This window comes from Rattus rattus, chromosome 13, assembly GCF_011064425.1.
Source record: "Rattus rattus isolate New Zealand chromosome 13, Rrattus_CSIRO_v1, whole genome shotgun sequence".
Classification (NCBI taxonomy): Eukaryota; Metazoa; Chordata; class Mammalia; order Rodentia; family Muridae; genus Rattus; species Rattus rattus.
The window spans coordinates 60,359,254-60,384,039 of NC_046166.1; the positions used below are offsets into that span (position 1 = coordinate 60,359,254).

The 24,786-nt window shown below is 42.9% G+C and overlaps 2 protein-coding genes across 10 annotated transcripts in view; one reads left to right on the top strand and one right to left on the bottom strand.

Annotated features, from left to right (window-relative positions):
• Positions 1–559: 559 nt before the first annotated feature.
• Rnf170 (ring finger protein 170) lies at positions 560–23,209 on the bottom strand. 8 transcript variants are annotated; one of them, XM_032918436.1, is made up of 8 exons: positions 22,994–23,209; positions 22,056–22,183; positions 18,077–18,217; positions 16,084–16,159; positions 12,567–12,675; positions 6,144–6,217; positions 2,803–2,913; positions 560–988 (listed from the first exon to the last, which is right to left on the bottom strand). In XM_032918436.1, exons 2-8 carry the CDS (start codon positions 22,133–22,135, stop codon positions 719–721), a joined length of 861 nt encoding a protein of 286 aa, XP_032774327.1. In that variant the 5' UTR covers positions 22,136–22,183; positions 22,994–23,209; the 3' UTR covers positions 560–718. The 8 variants fall into 8 exon arrangements, with proteins under 8 accessions (XP_032774327.1, XP_032774325.1, XP_032774328.1 ...); XM_032918434.1 differs by having other exon boundaries at positions 22,056–22,188; XM_032918437.1 differs by lacking the exon at positions 22,994–23,209 and adding an exon at positions 22,657–22,957.
• A 214-nt stretch (positions 23,210–23,423) lies between these two features.
• The window catches only part of Hook3 (hook microtubule tethering protein 3), an 87,580-nt gene continuing 86,217 nt past the window's right edge, over positions 23,424–24,786 (top strand). Inside the window, exon 1 of one of the 2 annotated variants that reach the window (XM_032919230.1) lies at positions 23,424–23,610. In XM_032919230.1, coding sequence (XP_032775121.1) covers positions 23,554–23,610 — 57 coding nt within the window. In that variant the 5' untranslated portion in view covers positions 23,424–23,553. The remainder of the gene's footprint in view (positions 23,611–24,786) is intronic. The other variant, XM_032919229.1, reaches the window with a different exon arrangement.

Below are 24,786 nucleotides of genomic sequence, written 5' to 3' on the forward strand. Positions count from 1 at the left end.
GTTTTCACTCTGTTAATCCTCCTATTGACTAAAGTGTTCTAGAGACTGAAAATAAGGTCATATCAGGAAGTTCAAGTTTCTTTCATTTTCAGTTGATCACAAAGAATTATACAAAAATGAAAAGCAGAGCTGCTCCAAGTCCACAGAGCTTAGCATACACTGAGACACTGACCTTTCCCTAAGTATCATACACTATTTTACTTTAACAAAAGTATTTAGGTAAGTTTCAAAGTTCTCTATTATTGTATGGGTACCCACTGAGGAGGACGATTTGTACATTCAGCAATACTGAACTACATATCTAAGCTAAATAATTTGCAGAAAAAGAAAACAACAAATTACCCCTTTCAACTCGTTTCATACTTTTTTACAGACAACACAGAATCAAGATAAACCTGTAGCTCACTATAAATTTGATGTTAACATTAGAAGCTGTAGTATGGGGGTTGGGGATTTAGCTCAGTGGTAGAGCGCTTGCCTAGGAAGCACAAGGCCCTGGGTTCGGTCCCCAGCTCCGAAAAAAAGAACCAAAAAAAAAAAAAAAAAAAAAAAAAGAAGCTGTAGTATGTAAATGTTCCAGTTGTATATTCTTAGGCATTTGTCAAATGATAACCAAGTGTTTTAGGCATGTAAAATAATATCTGGGTGATCGATACGGCCATGGATCCTTTTGTTTGATTTTTATATAAGCTCCAATACTCTAGTAAACTAATTTCTCTCATCTGGTTAGTCTTTGGGTTATCACTTCTCGATACATAATGGAGATGTAAATAAGCAACAGGAAGATAACAAAGAAGTCATCTAGAAAGCCCAGAATTCCAAACAAGGCTTCAGGTACAAAATCTAGAGGGGATATTAGATAGAAAAAAGCCCCCATCAAACAAAGCATTATCCTAATGCGGAACATCCAGAAGAGACCCCCGACTGAAAACACTTCCCTGAATGCATGTCTCAGCAAGGTAGGGAGATCCATGATTCTTTCCATAATCTGAAGGAGGAAAAACAAGTACTAGAATTTAGCCTCTAAAATATGAAATTAAAAAGTAACATAATTTTCATATTTTCACAGAGTCAGCTAAGACAAATTAAGGCGTTTCATACACTTAATACCAGACTTTCCAACTAAACATTTAAAAGTTAGTTACTAGATTTTTTATAAAACAGGTCTTTTTATAGACAACTGAAAAGCAATGAAGTATCAACATCCTTAAAAGGTGGGATACAGATTGAGAACATATTATCTGAAAGTCTGATACAGACTTTTAAGTGTCCTAAAACATAAAAGGCTCTAAAGTCTAAAGGCTTTTGAGCCAAAAAGTTTTGGATTTCAAAACATAATTAAATTTGTGATTTTATGATTTTCAAATTCAGGAGGCTTTATTTGTAAAATCCATGCAAATACTCTAAAATCTGAAAACTCTTGGTTTCAAGTATTTCAGATAAGTGGTTCTAAACCTAGTCATCTAAAACTGAAGTTACTGATCAGTGATCTAATAAAATAAGCCATGAAACCGTAGGCCAGGAATTGTGGCTGTAATTTCCAGCCTGGAAGGCAGATGATCAGCAATAGCTCAAGGCCAGCCTAGGCTACAGAGTAAGACCCTCCCTCTCAAGGCCAGCCTGGGCTACAGAGTAAGACCCTCCCTCTCAAGGCCAGCCTAGGCTACAGAGTAAGACCCTCTCTCTCAAGGCCAGCCTGGGCTACAGAGTAAGACCCTCCCTCAAAAAATTATGTAGGCTTATAGTCTGAGATTCATTCCCAAGTGTCAGATTTACTATCAGGATATATCTGGGGTGGATTGAAAAGTAATAAATTATTAAATGAGGTGACCTTGGGGTACCGCTTCCTAACAAGTCAGAGGTAATATAACAACTGAGTATTTAACTACCTGAAAAAGGTCTATGTGATAATAAATAAATAAATTAATGAATAAAAAAGCCAGACTACGTATGAGTTTTATAGCACTGGGGACTGAACCTAGGCCCTTGGTAGGCAAGCGTTCTCTCCTGAGCTGCAGCTCCTTTCACGTTTTATTCAGAGAACATCACATCAAAGTACTATGCTATCTTTGAATTTGTGATCCTCCTGGGCCAGCCTCCGAATACCTGGGATTATGTCTGTTCCACCAGGCCTGGGTATTATACACAAAAACTGAACTAAAGAGAGAGAGAGAGAGAGAGAGAGAGAGAGAGAGAGAGAGAGAGAGAGAGAGAGAGAGAGAGAGAGAGAGTGTGTGTGTAAAATAAAATGAAATGAATCAATATCTTGGGGTCGGAGAGGTGGCCAAGAGGTAACGTGCGCTTGCTATTTTTGTTTCCAGCTCCCACTCTGAGTAGCTCACAATTACCACTCCAGTTGCAGAGGTTCCAGTGCCCTCTTTAGTCCTCCAAGGGCACCTACATGTGTGTGGGGCACATGAATAAATGCAAGCACACATGTCCACAGATGACAATCATTTTAAAATGCTCAGTCAAAAACGGCAGGGGAACTATGTCTGGTGGCACGTGCCTTTAATCCCAGTACTTGGAAGCAGAGAGGAGTAGAGCTCTGGGATTTCAAGGCCAGCCTAGTCTACATATCAATTTCTAGACACTCAAGGCTATATAATGAGACCCTAGAGCAAAAAATTATGAATAAATAAATAAACTCTGCCCTCTGAGAAAGCTAGTGATTGGCAATGATGAAGGTTAAAACTTAGTCCAAAATACATACTACACAGTTCAATAGCTGGTTGGCAAATCTGATTTTACAAAAAGTATAAAGGCTCGCTCTGACTCTGTACCTGCTATAAGATTACTTACAGATCTAGGCTGCCCTGAGAATCTCCGGTTATAATCATTCACATCTTGACGCAATCTTACAACATCCTGAGATTGATCATCTTCACCAAACACTGTGAGGAGTAGAGTTACCTGTGTGTTACAGGAAAAAGTGGTTACACCTGCACTGTTACTATCCTGTGTTCACTTTGTGTTGTTCTAGGGAATGAGAAAAGCTTCGGAATGTGCACTTCATTCATCCCTTTGAATAAAGGCAGCATGGGGGAACATGGAAGTAATTACTGCCTTACAGTAAACTGTAATACAAAATGTAATCTTAAATTTCTCCAAGACAGGACTGGAGAGATGGCTCAGTGGTTAAGAGCAGTGACTGCTCTTCCAGAGGACCCGAGTTCAATTCCCCAGTAACCACATGGTGGCTCACAACCATCTGTAACAGGATCCAGTGCCCTCTTCTGGTGTGTCTGAAGACAGCTACAGTGTACTCATAAACAAAAAATAAATAAATCTTTAAAAAAATTTCTCCAAGACAAAACAGGTTCAACATCTCAACACTTACTCTAATATTTTCCTGTCCATATCAGGGGCTAAGATCCACAGTTCTCTGGAAAAACATATACTTGTAGATAAAAGGATGATAGGAAAACCCTCAGTAACAAAGTGACATTAAAAGTATAAAGCTACGGTTTTCAGAGAACACGAAGCGCCTCTGACTGACCTGTTCTACTCACATTTGACATGTCTCTGAGTGCTGCCACAGTGCGGAAGGTAAAGCACTGTGCGGCCGGGCTCTGAGACCAGCCCTTGTAATCAGGAGATGGAAGTCTGGTACTGTGCTGGACAAAGGTTAGTCTGCTGCTTTCGTGACCCAGGGAAAGATGGGTCACAGCTGCCTACGGAAAATACCGGGGCCTTGAAGAGCATACACAGCTAGGAATGTAACAACCTGATGCATACACTGAGATAAAACGGAGGGGACTAAATCAGGTTCAGGGGGCTGCAGAGACGGCTCAGTGGCTGAGAGCACTGGCTGCTCTTCCTGAGGTCCTGAGTTCAATTCCCAGCAACCACATGGTGGCTCCCAACCATCTGTAATGAGATCCAATGCCCTCTTCAGACTTACAGATGTGCTTGCAGACAGAGTACTCACTTACATAGAACATAAATAAATAAATCTTAAAAAAGAAAAAGAACAGGTTAGTTTGGGATCATTCTAGATGTTTTTATCCTTCCTGAGGACAAGAAAAGCACTAATCAGATATTTTCCAAAGTTAAATGAAGGAGTGATTGAGTGGTATGGACAACAGACACAGTCATCCATGCCTTCCCAGATCTGTTAATAAAAACACAGTCTCTAAAATAAGGAAATAATTTTAAGTCTCTAGCAGGATTAGCCCTTAAAGTCAGCACCATCAAATCAGATCTTAAGAGATCTAATCTTCATGGCCTTTTCCTTCTTGTAACTATTCTTTTCTTAAAGCTAATATAAGGTTTTAGAACACAAACTGGTTATTTTTTTTTAATGCAGTCTTGCTAGAAATGGTGGTGTATACCTTTAAATCTCACTTTGGAAACAGAGACAGGTAGATCTCTATGAGTTCAAGGCCAGCCTGGTTTACACAGTGAGTTCTAGGAGAGCCGGGGTTGAATAGTGAGCCACTGTCCCTAAACAAACAAATGAATGGATGTAACTGAGCATGCACTGTGACTAGGCACTGTGTTAGTGGTGTGCACACATGGAAAACATGGCACCATGGCAGCCTCACCATGAGGGACTTCAGCATCTACAAGACAGACAGGAGGCTGACCTGTTACACAGCCTGTTACATGGCACTGCCGGTGGCATCAAAACTGACCTTTCACTTGGGAGGTCCAGTATACCTGAAGAATAAGGAGAAGCCTGCGGCATTAGGAGGAGTGTTTGGTAAGCTAATGTCGACAGAGTCGTGACCGCGTGCTCAAGACAGAGACCGTAGCCTGCCTCTTATTCCAAAGTCATTTGCCAGTCAAGCAGCAGTCGCAGCAGTACTCATGATGGTCCTGCTTCCAGGTTAAACGACTAAAATCATGGAAGCAACAGCCACCAGACTAAGAGAGCCTTACTAATCCCTAGTCAGTTTTCAGTACAAACACTCTAGGAAAGCCATGGCTAAAGAGAAAAAGTGGGCTGAGTGTGTGTGGGGATCTGAACAGGAATGGTGCCCATGATCTCATACTTCCTGATGTTTGGTCATTAGAAAGCGGCACTACTTGACAGGGGTTAAAGGTGTGGCCTTGTTGGAGTAGGTCTGGCTGCTAGAGGAAGTGTGTCTGTCACTGGGGGGCTGGGCTGTGGGGTTTCAAATGCTTCGGCCAGGCCCAGTGGTGCTCTCCTTGCTGCCCTTGAACCTGTAGAATGCTCAGCTCCTTCTCCGGCACTGTGTCCTCCTGCTGGCCGCCATGCTTCCTGCCTTGATAATGGCCCACACTTCTGAAACGGGAAGCCAGCACCAGCTGTTTCCTTTATAACATTTGCCGTGGTCATGGTGACTCTTCACAGCGATAGAACGCTGGCTAAGACATGGTGGGACTAATTTTTCAGTTTCAGATACACTACCTGGCTTCCATGTTTCTGGCAAAAGGGAAGCACTGCTGGCAATTAGCTTATGGAAATGAATTGCTCATGTCCATCAAGCTAGCCACAGAAACAGTGTGAGAGGGACAAATCAACGTTCCTTCTAACCATGTGGGAAAAGTGAAAAGTGCTGGGGTAGTTTGGGACTGCAGAAATGAAAAGGAAACAAGAAGCAAGTCTGGCTCTCCTGCTCCAACAGTAATGGGGAATGATTGCTAAAACAAAGGAAACACACATTGTAAGACTACCCGAGTGGCTTCATTATTAAAGTCCAAAGAAAAGGGAACAAGTTAAATACTTAAATATTTTAAAAAGGAAGAATAAATATATTTTCCCAAAAGAGAACTCGCTTATCTCTTGTTTTTCACTACAACTGTGGGACTTCAAATAGAATTTCCTTTTCTATGATACCTTAGTGATTTTTTAAAAAAAATATAGTAGGGTCACAGATACAGGAGGTCAAAGTGCAGCAGTCTGGCTGCAGGAAGGATGCTCGGTGGTTAAGAAAGCTCCCTGCTCTTGCAGAGGACGGAGGTTCCGTTCACCGCAGCAATACGGTGGCTCCTAGTTACTTATAGCTTCAGAGTGAGAGGATCCAGTGCCTCTGTGACCTCTATGGACGCTTGCACACAGGCTGTGTACTTACACTCAGGCACAGACACATAAAATAAAACATTTTAAACCAAAAGAAGCCCTGATTTTATGAAATGAAATTCCACAAGTGATACTTTATAACCACAGAAGTTACCGTTTGTCTACAGATAGGACAACTGATTGCGCCAAGCCAAGACCCGTATCGCCAGTATGCAATTATGCAGGAACCTAGAGGAATAAGAGGACATCACCACTGAAGCTTTAAAGTTCATATATGCTGGTCAGTTTCAACTATTTAACAGTATTACTTTCCTTAGAGCATTGTTTTATTACATTGTTTATCTACACCGCTTATTAAATATTCCTTAAAAGAGTTACTTCATACAACCAAATCTTCAAGTAAATTAAAACCTGGCAATTAGGCTGGAGAGATGGCTCAGTGGTTAAGAGCACTGGCTGCTCTTCCAGAGGTCATGAGTTCAAATCCCAGCAACCACATGGTGGCTCACAACCATCTGTAATGAGATCTGGTGCCCTCCTCTGGCCTGCAGTCACATATGCAGGCAGAATGCTGTACATAAAATAAATAAATAAATCTTTAAAAAAAAAAAACAACCTGGCAATCATTCCCAACCACTAAAAAACATTTTTATTTCAGCCACTAATTAAGCAATGGACATTTTTATACAATAAAAAGCAAATATTAATCACCTCAATTACTGAGGCCTCAGAGAGAACAGTTTCCTATGTAAAATAAACATGATACTATGTATGACAAACTGTAAGATACTATTTGTTCCAAATTTGATGTATTGGAAAACCATTTATTTTAGGAGTTCACTGAACCAGCAAGGTGTGGTGACACATACCTACAATCCTAGCACTTGGGAAGCAGAGACCTCTGCTTTTTAAACCAAGGTTTAAAAAGACAAATTAAGTAAGCTGTGGTGGATATAATCCCTTTACTTAGGAGGTTGGTAAAAGGGTCAGGAGTTTAAGATCAACCTCAACTACACAGAAAGTTCAAGGCCAGCCTCAGCTACATGAAACCTTTCCTCCCTGCCACTCTAAAACCTGAAAACCAATTACTCAAGTAGTGGGTTTCCTACTTATCTTAGCTCAATGTCTGAAGGACTTACTGTACGAGGTGATGTTCATGAGGATGGTGGTAAAGTCTCTACTGTAGAAACAGGAGCACCTACCTCAGTTTCTCTGAACCAATGTAAAATAGTTGGATGTGGTGGCACACACGTGATCCCAGTACTGGGGAGGCAAAAGAAGAAGGCTACCTGGGGTTCACTGATGACTCGGGCTAGCCTTCCTGACAAGCTCCCTAACAGTAAGAAACAGGACCTCCCCTGCGGCTGGGGAGTTGCTGAGTGTGTAAAATCAGAGCAGGTGTGAGGACTCCATCCCAGCCTGATCCCATGATCATTTTGTTACTGCTGCTGCTTAAATCCAGCCCCTCCAGTTTGTGCCTCTGATTCCAAAGCAGAAAATGTGGCATATGAAGATTCCTGAACCATGATGGCCAGTCAGTCTAGCCAGATGTGCAAGCTCTAGGTTGAGTGAGGGTCTCGTCTCAAAAATAAGGAATAGAGTGATTGAGGAAGATATCACCACATTCATGCACACCCATCCCACCATGCTACATACACAAAAGAAAAAAAAAAAAAAAGGTAAAGAGTGTCCTGAGAAGCAACACCTGAGGTTGATGTGGGATTCCACAAGCACCCACACCATATACACATATATACCCACATGATCACACACACACACACACACACACACACACACACACACAGACGAGAGAGAGAGAGAGAGAGAGAGAGAGAGAGAGAGAGAGAGAGATTCATGAACAACAAAACAACCAAAGATAGCAACCCTGCCAGTAGAAATAATTTATAGGACCTCAGAAGTGGTAGGGTCACTCAGGAGATAAACACTTAATTCAATCCAGTAACATGAAGGAACATTTTTACTATCTGATGCTTTTAAAGGGCCAAAGGGCTTCATGTATTCTAGGCAAGTACTCTAAAAACTCAGCTACATTCCCAGTCCATGTTCCTTACTTTGACCTCTCCAGGACAGAATTTAGAAGAGGCAAGAGCAATCCAACTGTGGAAATCGAAGTGATACGCTCCAGTCAGTTACAAGATAGCTAAACCTTAAATTGTGGGATGGTGAATGAAAAGGAACAGACAGAAGGTCAGAGACGTCAACCTGAGTACAGCACTTGAACTGAACTCTGTAGGAGAGCTAACGAGGTAGAAAACAGGACACAGACATTCCTGTTCTTTATAACAAGAGTTAAAGCAGAAAGAATGGCTTGTGAGCCAATGGTGAGCAACCACCTAGATTAGCAGGAACCAAATTACAACCAACTCACCAGCTTCATGAGTCTAAGAGCTAAACAGTTACCTCGTCCCTGTGCCTTCATGGAGCTCTGTGCTAATCACAGTCTACTAAGTACTCTGCTCGCACATGAAACCTCTATGAAAGCAACAGCTGGGGTTGTAGAGATAGCTCAGTGCTAAACTGCGTGTCCCCAGAGCCCATGTGAGATAAACAAAGGTCAGGAGGTTAGGGAGCTAGAACTGTGGCATCCACATAAAAGCCAAGTACGGTGGCATGAGTCTGTAAGCCAGCATGAGGGGTAGGTCACCAAGGCTTGCTGGCCAGCTACTCTACCTTAACCACTGAGTTCCAGGTTGGTGGTAGGGGTGAGGGGTTGGGGGTCTGGGAGTGCTGGGGGCAGGGCAGACTGAGAGACTGAGAAAAGCCAGGTGAGATGGTGCATACCTTTGATCCAGCATTAGGTGGATCTCTGAGTTTGAGGCCATCCTGGTCGACACAGTGAGTTCCAGGAGAGCCAAAGCTACATTAATAGAGATACCCTGTCCCAAAAAAACAAACAAAAAATAACACCAACAACCATAAAAAACTAAGATGAACAACAACACCAACCCCTGACCTCAATACACATGTTAGTACAAATGGTATGTGTGCTCACACACATGCACACAGGTATGTGTGCCCACACAAATACATGAATCTGCCTGTACACATACAAATATTGAATCTATGACCTTTTTACCCAAAAATTCAGCCTATTTTGAGAAACACTGCATTCATTTAATCTCGAATATCTTTTCCTCAAACTAGAGTGTGGGAGTCCTTATTTTATGTAACACCTTATTTTATGTAATTATGTAACACCATTTGTCTTCACTGAAAAACTATGACTCAGCAGATTAAATGCTTCAGCTCATCTGCTATTAGATGCCTGATTCTGTCTCATTCAGTTTTCTCCCTCCACAGAAAAAGTATTATCTGGTGTGAAAGATGACTTAACTTTCATCTGGCTCATAATTTCTCTCAATCTATCTAGTTGCAAAATGAGAACAAACTCTCACAGGCTTGAGAGAGTTAATAATGTAGATTATAGATATAAATAAGATGATTCTACTGCTGCCTGTTCTGACTTACTGTAATGGAGCAGAGGTGTTAGCTACATAAAGAATTACTAAGCTAAGAGCTCTTGACACACATAGTATTAGTATACATGATCTGTTGTCCAGAGACTATTTTTTGAGAAGTTACATAAGAAATTTTTTACCTTTAGATTTACTGAATAAATAAACATAACATGGCTTTGTTGGCAGGGGCAGCTTAGCATGCACAAGGCCTCAGGTTATCAACGCTCCTCAGCACATAACTAGCACGGTAGTGCGTGCCTGAAATCTCAGCACCCAGGAGGTGCTGTGGATCAGAAGTCCAAGGTCATCCTGGGCTACACAGCACATCTGAGGCCAATCTAGGATACCTGAGGCCCATCTCAGAAGAAAAACGCACCTAACAAGGAGAGCAGGGTATCAGCAGTAATCTACCCTATTACCTCAGACCCAGAGGTAAAAGCAAGAACACAATACAACCATCTTTCAATTGACAGGATTATCCACCAGTGAATTAGCTAAGCCTGAGCTGGCAAATAAGTTCATTTTGCCTGCCAAGCCTCACAAAGTGCCAACACCTGCCCGGATGATGATTAAGGCCATGTTTAGATTCAAGAGAAAGGAGGGCCAAATGTATTAGGAATCCCTACTATAGGTTTGAGAGCAGAAGATTTCTGTTGTTTTTTAGCAATCCAAACGATAATTAAAAGATTGCTACAGGGCTGGGCAGTGGCCTTAGTGAGCAAAGCCTTAGCCATACAAGCTTGTGGATCTGAGTTCAGAGCTCTAGAATCCACAGAAGGCCGGATGCAGGGGCACATATCTGTAACATTAGTGCACCCAAGGCTGGATGCACAGAAACAGCTCATAGGCTAGCTAGCTTGGCATGTGTAGAAGTGAGCAAGAAATCCTATCTTAAGGAAGAAAGCAAGGACTCACCTGGATTCGTCAGCCTATACACATACTATGGCATCACCTATATACATACTATGACATCACCTATACATGTACTATGACATCACCTATACATGTACTATGACATCACCTATACATATACTATGACATCACCTATACACATACTATGACATCACCAATACACATACTATGATATCACCTATACATGTACTATGACATCACCTATACACATACTATGACATCTGGCCACAGAAGGTCTAAACCAAAACAAAAGAAATAAAAAAGAAAGAAAGAAAAGCTGAAAGATCATCAGCAGAGCTCAGAGAAGGGCTGGGCCAAGTTCCTGAGGGAGGAGCTGTCCTCCCTTGTCAACGGTGAGTAATAAATTTTAACAGATAACTCAGTGTTGCATCATATGTTAGGTATGTGGGGTGGGGGGAACTTTAGTAAAGTTGGGCATGGTGGTACACATCTGCAATCTTATTTTGGAGGTTCATGTAGGAAGATTGCCAGTTCAGTGTCTGGCTGATGTACAAAGCAATATATTGTCTAAAAAAAAAATCAAAATAACACCATAGCTGAGTCGGATGGCAAATGCCTTAAGTCTTGGCATTTGGAAGGCAAAAGGAGGTGAAAACTCTGGATATGACGCAAGCCTGGTCACATAGCAAGTTCTAGGTCGGCCAGGGAGGGGTACAAGGTGAAACCCAGTCTTTAAAAACAAAACCTGGGGGAGCTTAAAATTAATGGTTGCAGAAACGCAGAACTAGATTCAATATAACAATCACAATGTATGGGAAACTCAGCATTGCAAGGTAGAGATTTCGAATGTCTCAACCCCAGCAATATCAGTAATAAAACTGTAAGAACTCCATGCTGGAGTCAAACAAGACACAATAGGGAAGACACAATAGAGGATCAATATATGCTACACTTTAAATTAGTCTTTAAGTAAAATTCAGAAGATATGGGACTAGTTAAGACCAATATACTTTAATGTATATACTAATGGATAAAATACTTCATTGGCCATTTTTATTTAATATCTGTAGGTTCAAAGGGTAAAACATAAAAAGAAAAACTCTTTGTTATTTAACTTGCAACTAACAGAAAGGACTACGATTGAAAAGTGGGCCCAGTGACTGGCCATATCTAAGTTAGGAGGAGTTCTTTAGAGTGAACTTCCTGTAGGCCGCCAATCACAGCAGAATTAAGGACAGAGCTTAAAGCCAGCTCTTAAAAGCTGGGCTACCCATTACAAAACTTCTTGCCTTCTCTGAGTCTCAGTTTCTGATTTGTGGTGGATGGGATTAAAAGTATTAACCTTCCTGTACAGTGGGCATATTCCAATCTTGTCTGGTCCTAAGAAACAGTATTACTCCCTATGAAATCTTTCCGGGGATCAGGAAAGCCAATGAGGAGTAGAAGGTACCTCTTGCTGATATTAAATGTGAATATATGCCCTCCAGTTCCTGAAGGTCACACAGAAAGAGTAAAGACAACTAGTAGAGGTTTGTGGCTTATTCTTGAGACAATAACCTTGCCATGGGAAGTCTGAATAACATATAAAACTGACAAAAGTTGAGAAGGACACAGTGGACCCCATAATGTTACTTGAAAACTTGAATGATTCTTCCAAGAAACACATTGCTAATGACTTAGAAGTTTATTGAGTTTTATATTTTTCTAAAGCTTGGAACCCACAAATGATAACACACTAAAGAGAAAATAAATTATGATTTAGTACCTGTCTCTCTGTGTGTACTACCACACACATGGGAATATATGGTTTGGGTTTTTTTTTTTTTTTTTTTTTTTTTTTTTTTGAGACTGGGTCTCATGTAACCCAAGCTGGTCTTGAACTTGTGCTCTAGCTGAGGGTGACTTTGAATTCCTGACTTTCCTTCTTCTACTGAGTACTAGAATTCAGGCACAGGCTACCATATCTGGTTTATACAATCCTGGGGCTCAAGCCCAAGACTTCTGCGTGATAGACAGGCACTCTACCCACGGAGCAACATCCTCAGACCTTATATAATACACTAAACAACAACTATTGTTTCAGTGGCAACTAGAGTAGGATTTCTGAAGCAATCTACTCTTCTCAGAAAATAGATGTGAAAAAAGAAATAAGCAATCTAGCCTCCTGACAACTCACATGGGTCCTGACCTAGTTACTTTAACCAAGTATGATATCATTCGCTCACCACAAAAGAGATGTCCACAGTTTGTTTCGACAGGAAAGGAGGCTTGGTGTAAGCAGATTGGACAGTACATCTCAGTGTAGAACTGCTGTCGAGCAGGAGCAGGGACATCCTGGGGAGAGGACACAGACGTCTCTCAAACAGAAATTACACATATGCAGTAGTTTAAGATCTTGCATGTCTGAGAAGCTTGCAAAGTTATATTATTTTATTTGAACTCTGGCCTTCACCTTCCTCTCTATACACAACTTGAAAATGTAGATTAACTCAAAGCTGGCTTTTGTACTTTATTAGAATGCATACGTTATTTTGAATTCCACAGCTCCTGTATAAACTTGAGAAGCACCGCCATGCAGGCTTTAGTGTAGCCCAGCGGAGAGTGCCCGCTGGACATGCAGGCACTGGGCCTGGTCCTCAGCACCATCAAAAGAGAAACCACCATTCTTAATAAATTTTTACATTTTAAAAAACCTTTTTGGTTTTTTAAAACAGAGTCTTGCTTTGTAACCCTGCCAGAGCTGGAACTTACAGCAGCTTGTCAAATGCTAGCATTGCAGGAATGTGCCTGGCTTCATCCCTTACTTCCTTTTCATTTAACAACTGTCTCCGGTTCAGGGCTGCGTATCTGCTCTCTCTTCCACAGGAAGAGAATTAAACTCCCAGTTAAGATTATTTGCTCATCTTCCCAGTAGGAAAAATGAGCACTTTTGATGACTTGCACTTTGTCCTATACAAAGTCGCCCTAGTAGATGTTCACATGCTTTTCCCTGCACGTGTCTGTAATCCCAATAGCTAGGGTGTGGGGGCAGGAAGGTAAGATTTCCAAGTTAACCTTGGTACCTAACAAGTTCCACGGTTGGGCTACATGAGGCCTTGTCTCAAAACCTTAAACTAAGCCAATATATAATGGATGCACATTCCTTGGTTGCATCACTGTCGGGATCAGATAGTGGTGTTAAGTGAAATTACAGTACAAGTAGCATACATCAAATATGATTCTGGAATAAAAGTGCCATGAGGGCAAAACCTCCGCTTACACGACTCACCGTAGTCCTAAGGCCCTAGCAAACTATCTAGCACTAACACAGAACATACACCTTCATCAAGGGGCTGGGGAGCTGGCTGTGCAGTTTTGGGCATGACCTGTTCTTGCACTTCATGTATTTGGTCCCCAGCATCCACATGATGGCTCACAATCATCTCTAACAACCTCTTCTGAGTTCTATGGCACCGAGCACATACATGATACACACACATTAGGCAAGATATTCATACACAAACAATAAGTAGGTATTAACTTTTCAAATAAAATTATCACAAAAATCAAAAGTAGTAAATATAAACTTAAGTATAAATGAACTAAAGAACTTTTGATACAATGTTAGGATAGTATAATTAGAATTTTTATTTCTTTTTTTTTTTTTTTTTAATAGGGTTATTTGGCTCTTTGGGGTCCAACTTCTTGAGTTCTTTGTATATATTGGATATTAGTCCTGTATCGGTTGTAGGTTTGGTAAAGATCTTTTTTTTTTTTTTTTTTTTATTAACTTGAATATTTCTTATATACATTTCGAGTGTTATTCCTTTCCCGGTTTCCAAACATCCCCTCCCCTCCCTTCCTTTTTGGGTGTTCCCCTCCCCACCCTCCCCCATTGCCGCCCTCCCCCAACAGTCTAGTTCACTGGGGGTTCAGTATTAGCAGGACCCAGGGCTTCCCCTTCCACTGGTGCTATTACTAGGATATTCATTGCTAAGAATTTTTATTTCTTAAAACAGCACTAATTACTAAAATAATTGAAGGTGGCATTGTCATTCCAGTGTTAATTGTACAAAATGAAAATATTCAAATATTCAAATACTGCCAGGTAGTGTTGGTACACAACTTTGGTCTCAGCACTCAGGAGGCAGAGGCAGGCAGATCCACATGAGTTGGAGCCAGCCTGGTCTACAGAGTGAGCTCCAGGACAGCCAAGGATACATAGAGAAACCCTGCCTCAAAAAAGAAAAAAATTAAAATAAAAACTTCCACCTTTCTTTTTGTTTTTTAAAGAATATAACAACAGAAGCCTAACAGAATAGCTCCTGTCTATAACCCGGCATCAGGGAGGCAGAAGCAAGTGTGTCTCTAGGAGTTTGAGGCCAGTTTGGTCTACACAGCAAGTTCTAGGCCAGTCAGGACCATGTGATTCTGTCTCGAACAAACAAAAAAGAGAGAGAAAACAAAGGAAAAAGGGAGTTTCTATTTCATTTCTGTTAAGGTCAACTACATTTTTTATACAAACAACAGATACAAAAATTGTTCTCTTTTAGGACAAGTTAATAAAAACCCTGCCTGTATCTGTAACTGGACTTTTGGCTACTTTGTGGGTTCTTCCTTCTTCCACCCTTCCAACCCCCTAACGCTAGGTAGGAGTGAAAAAGGATTGAGGAGAAAGAAAGGGTGATGATGTCATTAGACTACTTCCTGCTGACTAGGGCGTCAAGTTCCTTGGGGCAAGTCTGATTTCTCTGTCAGGATATCTGGTTTCTTCCTTTCTTCTCTTTGCACCTGGCTGCTTGACAAACCACGACCAACAGCATCCAGCCACCAACCAGCCAACCAGCAGCCACCTGCGAGACTCTAGCACTTAGACACCCTCTGAAGAGTTCCCAGAGTTCCAAATGTCACAGCTGCAGAGACTATGCAGCCGCCAAACCCATGCATCTTCTTAAGTATGATGCAAATCACAGTCAGCCGCTGTGGAGAGCGTGAAGGAGCACCACATCCCACACCTGGAGCTAAAATGAAAACATATTCCAGTAATACTCCTATGTTTTTCAAAGAAACCGAAATTCTCACTGCATGTATCTATATAGATTGAGACCAGGCAACGTGCTGTGGGGCTGATGGCTCTTGCCAGTCATTCCAGCACTTGGGGTGGGGGTGAGGGTCCTAGTGGTCTGAATGAGAATGGTCGTGTAAAATCTGAATGCTAGGCCTCTGGCTGATGGGCTGTTTGGGGAAGGATTAGGAGATTTGGCCTTGTTGTCACTCAGGGTAGACTCTGAGGTTTCAAAAGCCCACCTGAGGCCCAGACTCTCACTCTTCCATAAGATGTCAGCTCTCAGCCTGCCTGTCTGCGGCCACATTCCCTACCATGATGATAATGAACTAACTCTGAAACAGAAAGCAAGCCCCAGTTAAATGCGTTAATTTATACGTTCCTGTAACTGGACTTACAGTTACAGCAACAGACAAGTAGCTGCAACAGAGGTACAGTCAGGAGGTCCAGATCATTCTCCAGTACCCAGCAAGTTCCAGGCCAGACTGGAATAGATGAGCTTGCCTTAATGTCCCTCCAATCCCCTGAAAAGAAGACAATGTGCTTAATCTGAAAATACATAATCTGAAAAGAACAATATAATGTAAGGAGTAAAGTGGCTGATGTTTCTTAAAGTTACTTTCTAATGTCTTATCAGCACTGCACATAGCAGGAAACTATAGCACCCCTTATATAATACATATGCTCCATAACCATACCTGCTCTGTTTGAAGTTGTTCTCGAAGCACCCTGACTAGCTCTTGGTTTTCTGGATGAATGTTCTGCTGTACATTTCTGTTGGATAGAATTTATAGTTAGATTAACCCGTCCGCTTTATTAGTCTAATTTTTGATGCTGAACTACTGACAACCACGGGTTGATGAGATGGCTCTGAGGATGCAGGCACCTGCAGTTAGATCCCCAGAACTCACGTCAAGGTAGAGGCAGAGAACTAACTCTACAAAGCCGTCCTCTGACCTCCACATGCACATCATGGCAGGCATCCCCCAACACCGGTAAGAATAATTTAAATTAGAACTCATTTATTTTGTGTGTGGTATGTATATGTATGTATGTATATATGTATGTGTGTGTGTGTGTGTGTGTGTGTGTGTGTGTGTGTATATATATATGGGTGTGTATGCTACGATGCATGTGTGGAGGGTATAATTTGTAATAATTTACAGGAGCTGCTTCCCTTCTATCATGCGCGCTCTGGGACTGAATTCTAGGCGTCAGGTATAGCAAAAGTATTTACCCATTAATGTATCATCCTAGTCCAGTAATTTTTTTTAATTTATAAAAAGAACTATATCGAGTCTGGAAAGATGGCTCAGTGGTTAAAAGCACTGGATGCTCTTCAAGAGGTCCTGAGTTCAGTTCCCAGCAGCCACATGGTAGCTCGCAACCATCTGCTCTTCTGGCAAGCAGGCATGCATGCAGAAAAAGCACTCCTATACACAAAATACATAAATAATTTTTAAAAAAATCTTTTTAAAAAGGAAAGAAAAGAACTACTGGTGACTGAATGTAACAAGTGTAACTGATGATATACAACTGCACTCCAATCCGATGACTGTGCATTCTAGGCTACTCTGTGACAACTTCCTCCCAAATCTGAGATCAACTGATTTCAGGTTTCAGTGATAATGATAAAATCCAGGTGTCCAGTATCTTAGGAACTCATTGCAAGCTAGTAAGTAATATACAGAACAATTAACACATTTCTTTTGTGAAACTTCTTTAAGCAATTAGAAAGTTCTACATATTATCTATCTGAACACTTTTCCACATCAGATTGGGTCTTTCTCCTAATTCTTCATGTTGAAGGAGAAGGGAAGGCAGCAGAAGTTAAAATTACACATATATTATACTATAATGCAAAACTGCCAAAACTACCTGTGCTGATTGGCTTTTGTCAACTTGACACAAACCTAGGTATGTCTGGGAAAAGAGAATCTCAACTGAGAAAAATGCTTCCATGAGATTAGCCAGGAGTAAAGTCTACAGGGCACTGTCTGAATTAATAACTGGTGTCCAACTCACTATGGGTGCTGCTACCCCTGGTCCTGGATGGTAAGAAAGCCAACTGAGCAAGCCATAGAGCAAGCCAGGGGGTAGTGTTCCTCCATGACCTCTGCTTCAGTCCCTGCCCTGAGGTCCTTTCTTGATTTCTCTCAGTGGTGGAGTATAACCTGAGAGCTGCAAAAACAAACTCTTACTTCACAGGCTGCTTTTGGCCATGGTCTTTATTACAGTAATGGAACGCAAACTAAGACATGAATATACCACTTAAAAAGTGCAATGAAAAACCAGAAGCAAGAAGTTGTCAGCCAGGATTAGGCCAGGAGAGCACTGGTTATTAGTAATGGGGGGGGGAGGGGTGTTCTTTTGTTTGTGTTTGTTTTTTTCTCTCACTTTTTCCATTTATTTATTTTGCACACATTATCCATATCACCCACTAGTTGGTACATTCAATTATAAAAAAGTTTTAAACTAGGATACCCTCATAGGAAATACTGCTATTTTAGTCAAAGTGGAAACTATGAATTTAAATATTCTCAGGCAAGTCAGGAAAAAAAATATGGTAGCATTCAAAGCTCAATGGGAAATAACATATTCTAGTCACTGGGACCAGCTATCACTAGAAAGAATCAGTCATCGCCCTTTAGAAACACTCAGTACGTGACGTCATTGACTCTTTGCTCTCACCTGAGAAGTGCATACAGGAGAGAGGCGATCAAAGCGAAGCTGACCACCACTGCCACAAGTACTTGGTCGCTTACTCCTTCTATAACTGAATCATCCTGCTGCAAACTTTGAACTTCGCTGTAGTATCTGGCCATTACAGGTCTAAAAAACGAAGAAGTGAAAATGAAATATATCAATAAAAGCAATGTCAGGATGGCTTACGTCTAACATACACAACACTTATAGCATGCTCGTTAGTGCATGCATCATTCCGTATAGCTCCAGTTAGGGTTCCCCTGCTGATGAGTTCTGTTTTGCTTTCTAATTTGCCAGAGTCTTTATTTGGGGGAGACAAAATACTATTTTCTTTAAGGGGAAACAACTATTTTATCACCCATATACAGATTTTTAAAGCAAATCTTTTAAAAATACCTTTTCCGGATGGCTGGAGAAGTAGTTCAGTTGGTAGAATGGTCGCCTACCATGTACAAAGTTCTGGGGTTGCTCTCCAGAATTTTTTTTTCTTTTTCTTTTTTTCGGAGCTGGGGACCAAACCCAGGGCCTTGCACTTGCAAGGCAAGCGCTCTACCACTGAGCTAAATCCCCAACCCCCTGCTCTCCAGAATTTTATACAACTGAGTGTAATCGTGTATTATGGACGGAGGCCAGGGTAGGATTACTGCGGGTTCAAAGTCAGTTTGGATTACTGGGTAGGGGCGGTATTACCGAAATAAAACCTTTATTCTGGTTAGGGTTAGTTCCTTTAAGGAAAAGGAAATTCCTCTTCCCCAGTTGCTCCTTTAACCCAAATAGCTCTCACCCCTTGCTGTCTTAGCATGTAAAGAGTAACCCAGCATATGCTCAGTACACAGAATCTAGGGACCCACCAAGCTTAGAGTACTAGTAATTTGATAAGCAGAATTCACTTGGGCAGGAAGACATTGGTCTTTCTAGTGAAACCATTTGAATTAATGCAAGTCTGGGGTTTGAAAACTCTCAGCCAAACCCGAATGAAGCTCTGTTTATGGTTCAAAATCCCTTGAACTACACGGCATAAAGGAATCGCTTTGAGAGTATGTGTATGCAGTAAAAAAGGAAGACTCCTTCCCAAATTCTGGAGAAAAATGATAGTACCCAAGACTACAAGTATGAAAGAAGACAATTAATCACAGGTAATTCTCCCCGACCCCTCAGGGAACGAAGCTCAAAGTCTTATATAATAGCTAAAGGGAATGATGGGAATATTTAATGAAGTATGTAATAGTAAGAATAAAATTCTGAATCTATGCACACTTTGGACAGAAAGGTTTTATCCAGGGCTGAGGATCTATCGAAGACGACAGTGTGTGTGCCCAGCATTCAATTTCAATCCCTACCACAAAATTAACTGACCCACACCTGGAATCCCAGCATTTGGGAGGTAGAGATGGGAGGATCAAATATTCAAGGTCATTCTTGGCAACGCAGATCCACACAACTGATACTGGCTGAGGACGCATATTCCCTATCTGAAGTCGTGAATTTCACCTCTCTTAAGAAGAAAATACTGAGTGTAAAAAACCAATTCTCCTGCAATGGATCTGAATTAGCTGCTAGTAAATTATCTCTTGTGACAGAAACCTAAGAAAAAGAAATGTGTGGAGGGCAGGTCTCATCAACTTTACACAGACTGCCAGCCCAATACAAGGAACTCCTAAGGACAGGTTCAAATTCCCATTGTAAAATTCCCATTATAAAACTACATACAAGGGGCGGGGGCGCGAGCAAGCTCTACTTCTGCCTTCATTTAAAAACAGTCACAGGAAGTGCCATCTGAAGCTGGGGAAGGAGAGCATTTGAAGTCTCAGGATACACCAGACAGCCAGTATAAGACTTTTCCTTTATTAGGTATTCTCTTTTTAAATTAGAAATGCTATGGCTGCCATCAAAGTCCTAAAAAAGGGCCTGGAATGTTGCTTACTCCATAGAGTGCTTGCTTAGCATGCATAAAGCTCTGGGTTCCATTACTAGCACCACATAGACATACTGGGAAGGTAGAGATAGGAGGTTCAGAAGTTCAAGGCTATCCTTGGCTATAAAAGAAGTTGGAGGTCAGCCTGGGCTATGTAAGACCTATCTCAAAATAATATATGGATTTGTAGGCAGGGTGCTTGCTTTTGATCCTAGCAGTCAGATGGTAGAGGCAGGCAGATCTCTGTGATATTGGGAGGGCTGGGTGTAAACAGTGAGTTCTAGGACAGCCCTGGTTATGTAGAGAAAGGAAGGAAGCAAGGAAGGAAGGAAGGGAGGCAGGCAGGCAGGCAGGCAGGCAGGCAGACAGACAGACAGAAAGTGTAACTCTCTCCCTTGGAGTCAATAAATAGACACCTAACACTGGGACGCCATGGTCCTGGTGTCCGAATCAAAGATCAAAAGCAAAGGGCTCCTTTATTGTCTCTAGAGTTTCAGCTTGGCTTGGACCCCTGTTATCAACATAACCAGCCTATTCACCCACCTGAATCCATGCAGGAACCCACCATTTCCTGAGCATTCAGTTTGGCTTTTTACCTTGCACTCTCTTCTCTTAAACCCTGACTCCAGCAGCTCCTTCCTTGCACTGGTCTGGTTAATTATCTATCAGTACAGTTTCTCTCAGCCCTTTTCTGAAATCTTTTCAACACACACACACACACACACACACACACACACACACACACACACAGAGAGAGAGAGAGAGAGAGAGAGAGAGAGAGAGAGAGAGAGAGAGTGTTACCTGTACCTTGTGATGTATCATAGAGAGTTAATGTTACTAATGAAGACTGGAATAAAAGAACCTACTTTGGCCTCAGTCAGATTATCAAAGTAGGGAGGATTATATAACAAATATCACTGGACCTTGTACATTTATTGTTATTCAATAATGTCTAATTTTGGAGTGACAAAACATGCTCATCTGTTTCTGTGTGCTCATAAGCAAATCCAAAATCTGTCATATGGAATAGCTCCCTCTTCCCCTGAACTCATAGGCTGCTGTGGCTGAGAACTAACCTCCACCTGAGCAAGGCCTACAACGACAGCTCCCAAAAGTCCCAACTCACCTCTCTTGGGTCTTTTTCTAACACTGTCATGGAAGGGGCTACCCTTTCCAAGTAGGAATACCAGGGTTTCCCATAACAAAGGTTTCCCCTACCAGGTTCCTGTAGCATCCTGATGGTCAGATGGCTTCTGTAATCATTTTCAAGGCGTTCTTAATATCATTTCTGCCCCAAATAGTAATTGGAAGCACAAACTGAACCAGTAATACTGAGGCCTAAAAGCGCCGTGGACTCACAGATTTGAAAGGACATACTTTAAATCAACTGTGTCACAGCTTTCAAGACTTAGTCACTGAAAGGTGACACCGGTTCTACAGAAACATTTTAGCATGGAATGCTGGACCTCTAGTCTGACAAAGATCCAGAGGCACCCACATAGATGCCATAAGTACAGGAGAATCAAAGTTAGGATTTCTAAAGGTATTTCCGCTCCTGTTAAGAAGACTGTGAGAAAAATCTTTGATAAGATTTATTATTTATTTGTTTGTTTATTTTTGGCACCAAAGATTGAACTCAGGCCCTGATGTTTGCTAGGGTAGTGAAATTAGCACTACATTGTCAGCCCAAGATTTTTTAAATCTATAAGACAATCGATTACATGTGATCATCACGCAGTAGTCGATAAAAAGATTCTTTAAAAACTCAGTGCCACCAGCGGTGGGAAGCCTTTGATCCCAGAGATAGAGGCAGGCAGATCTCTCAGTTTGAAGTCTGCCTGGCAGCGAGGGCTACATAAAAACCAAGCAAGCAAAACAAAATAAAAACTCAATGCTTTTTGGAAGTTCTAAAAGCTCAAGGAGGAAACCAACTTCTAATGGGAAAGGAGACATCTCCAGGAACTGCAAAAAAAGTGACAGTGTGTCCTGGGAAGTTAACTTCCCAAGCACTCCTAAGCAAAATCTGCATGATCTGGTAGTTATGCATACCTTTGAATCCACAATTCTCCTAGGGCTCCAAAGCATATATCTTGTATCTTGGTGTCTTGGAAACGCCAATATCTTTGCATTAAGATCCAGGTAGAAGAATGTTTATTATAGCATTATTCTGAGACGCCCTAAACTGGAACAAAGTGTACATCAATAGTAGAACGGGGACAAGGCTGTATTCACACAATGGGATACTAGACAATCATGGGATTTTTGCAGATAATTTAATATTATTTAAAAGCCAAAACCACAATACATATCCACTCATAAAAATTCAAAATCGAACAAAGGAAAAATATACCACATGCATACTCATCTGGTAAAAAAGTGAAAAGGGAAGGCAATAAAGTGCCTGTCACAAAAAATCAGGCTAGAAATGGTATGGATGGAAGAACTCTTGGGAATGTGGCAATTCATTTTATTAATATTCCTCAAGCATGTACTCCTACGCACTGCTCTGCACACAACTTTAAAACGTATATGAAACCCTACAGTGCCTGTATAAAAAAAAAAAATCAAAAGTCGGACAAGGATGCACCTCAATGGAGCCAACTCCCAACACAAGAAACAGGCCTTAGGGACAGTAGGGGTCCTTACGCACTGGTGAACTGGCGTCCACCCTCTCTCACTTCGGGTAAAGTTTTGTGGGAGAAGGGGGCTCCAAGGAGGAACGCTGGGCTCTCCACGGCCCGGCCAAACCGGCCCACAGCCACCGAGACGCGCCCACGTCAGTCGTTCCACCTTCGTCCAGAGACTCTGGGCCGGCTCGGGCGATTCAGGGCTGAGCCTAGGCTTCCGGAGGCAAGCGGCGCGCGGAGCCCACCCTCGCGCGGTCCCGCAGCTCCCCACCGCGCCAAGTCCCGCCGTCCCGGCCCTCCGCGGGCCCGTGCGGGGGCGTGGCCTGGCACACGCCCGCGGCCCGAGAGGGGGGCGCGTACCTCGTCGCGGCAGAGGAACTACCGTGCCAGTCCGTGTGACAGAATAGAGTTCATTTCCGGGGACTACCTAGCTACTCCTCCCGGTGCAACTACAGGCGGCTTCTAAAGCGAGAGCGCCGGCGTCGGCGCACGCGCAGTGCGGAGCCTCAGCGAGGGCGAGCCGACTGGAGAGAAACACGGGCCACCACCGCAGAGCCCGGCTGGGGCGCGCGCCCACGGGCAGTGGACTGGTGCCGGGAGCGCGCCTCCGAGGGCGGGGCTGAGCGAGCGCGAGCGTGCGCAGTGGCACTCGGGCCTCGGCTCGCGCTACGCAGCGCTCGCGCAGGAGGGCGTGGGCTGGCGGCGCCGGGTGCGCGCAGGGAGCGCGCGGCCCCGGGCGAGGGAAGGAGGGGCTGGTGACAGTGCGGAGCCTTTGCCAGCGTCCGCGCCCCGGGAGCGGCCGGACGGAAGAGAAGGTTCGCCAGACGCCGGTCGGCTGCCTGACCCTTCGGACTCAACCCCGAGCCGAGCGGCCGCGGCTTCTGGTTGGTTGAGGAGACGCCTGCGGCCACCTCAGGAAGATGTTTAACGTGGAGTCTGTGGAGCGGGTGGAGCTGTGCGAGAGCCTGCTCACTTGGGTACGTGGTGGGCAGCGGGCCGGTGGGAAAACTCCTCAACCTTTCGCGGACATCGGTGCTCGTCCCGGGGGGCGAGCACCCGGGGCGACCTGCCGTCACATCCGGGGCTTGGGACGGGCGGAGCTGAGGAGCCGGTACGGCCGCGTCTACACCCGTGGCCGGGTCAGGGTCAGCAGGGAGCGGCCGGGCTCAAGCAGGCTGGGCCCAGGGTCCAGGAGGAACTTGTCCGGCCTGAGATGTTGGCTGCTGTCCGAGAGGAAACCTGCCCGGTGGGGGCTAATGATGGGGTGCAGGCGACACTGTAATTAGGACTGTTTGCCTTGATGAGGCGCTGGCGTTTCGCTCCCAAGCTCCCAGTGATCCAAAGCGTCGGTTCTGCCTGGGCGCCCGATAGAGGCACTCGGGACCCCTGGTTACGATGCTGCTCGCCTTTGTTGTAGCATTCAGCCAGGATGGAGTGTAGCCCCTTGAGGGATGGATGAAGCCCTGCCCATTGGAAAATAGTACATTGGCAGGGTGGATAGACAAAACATGAAGAATCACTCAGAGGCAAAACATTTAAAACGCGAGATGCATCTCGACTGCTATCAACGATGTGATGGTACTTACAAAAGGAATCAAGATAAAAATTTTGAACTGGCAAAGATTTAGGAATTTAGTAATGGAACTGAAACACATTTTTAAAGCACCATGAGATTCTAATTTGGAATCGGTGAGGGTTAGGGTTATCGAATTTTAAAGTAAATAGGCAGGATTTTTAATGTCAATAGTTACGGTTTAAGCAGCCCTTTTCAATAGCTGGGTGATTAACTGTGTTTGTTTCTGGTTTTCATTTGCTGGTTGGTGGCAGGTACATGGTGTATGCAGAGCCATGGGATAAACCAGAGTCCCATCAGGAACATTCATTTTACTTATTGCTAAAAATGTTACCTGCCCCTTTTAGAAGAGCAGATACATTTACAGTGGCTCCTATGACACATGTTAATTTTGTTTGCATATTCGGGGGGAGATGGTGGTAATCGGGCATCCTGCATTGTAATCGCAGTGTAGTTCTACCACTAAGCTATTCATCTCCCCAGCTTACTCACTTTAAAGGTAAAAATGCAAATAGCAAAAAATTCTATTGAATAGTATCTTAGGTTAGAGGTTCAGATCCCTGGAAGCTAGCCGTCACAG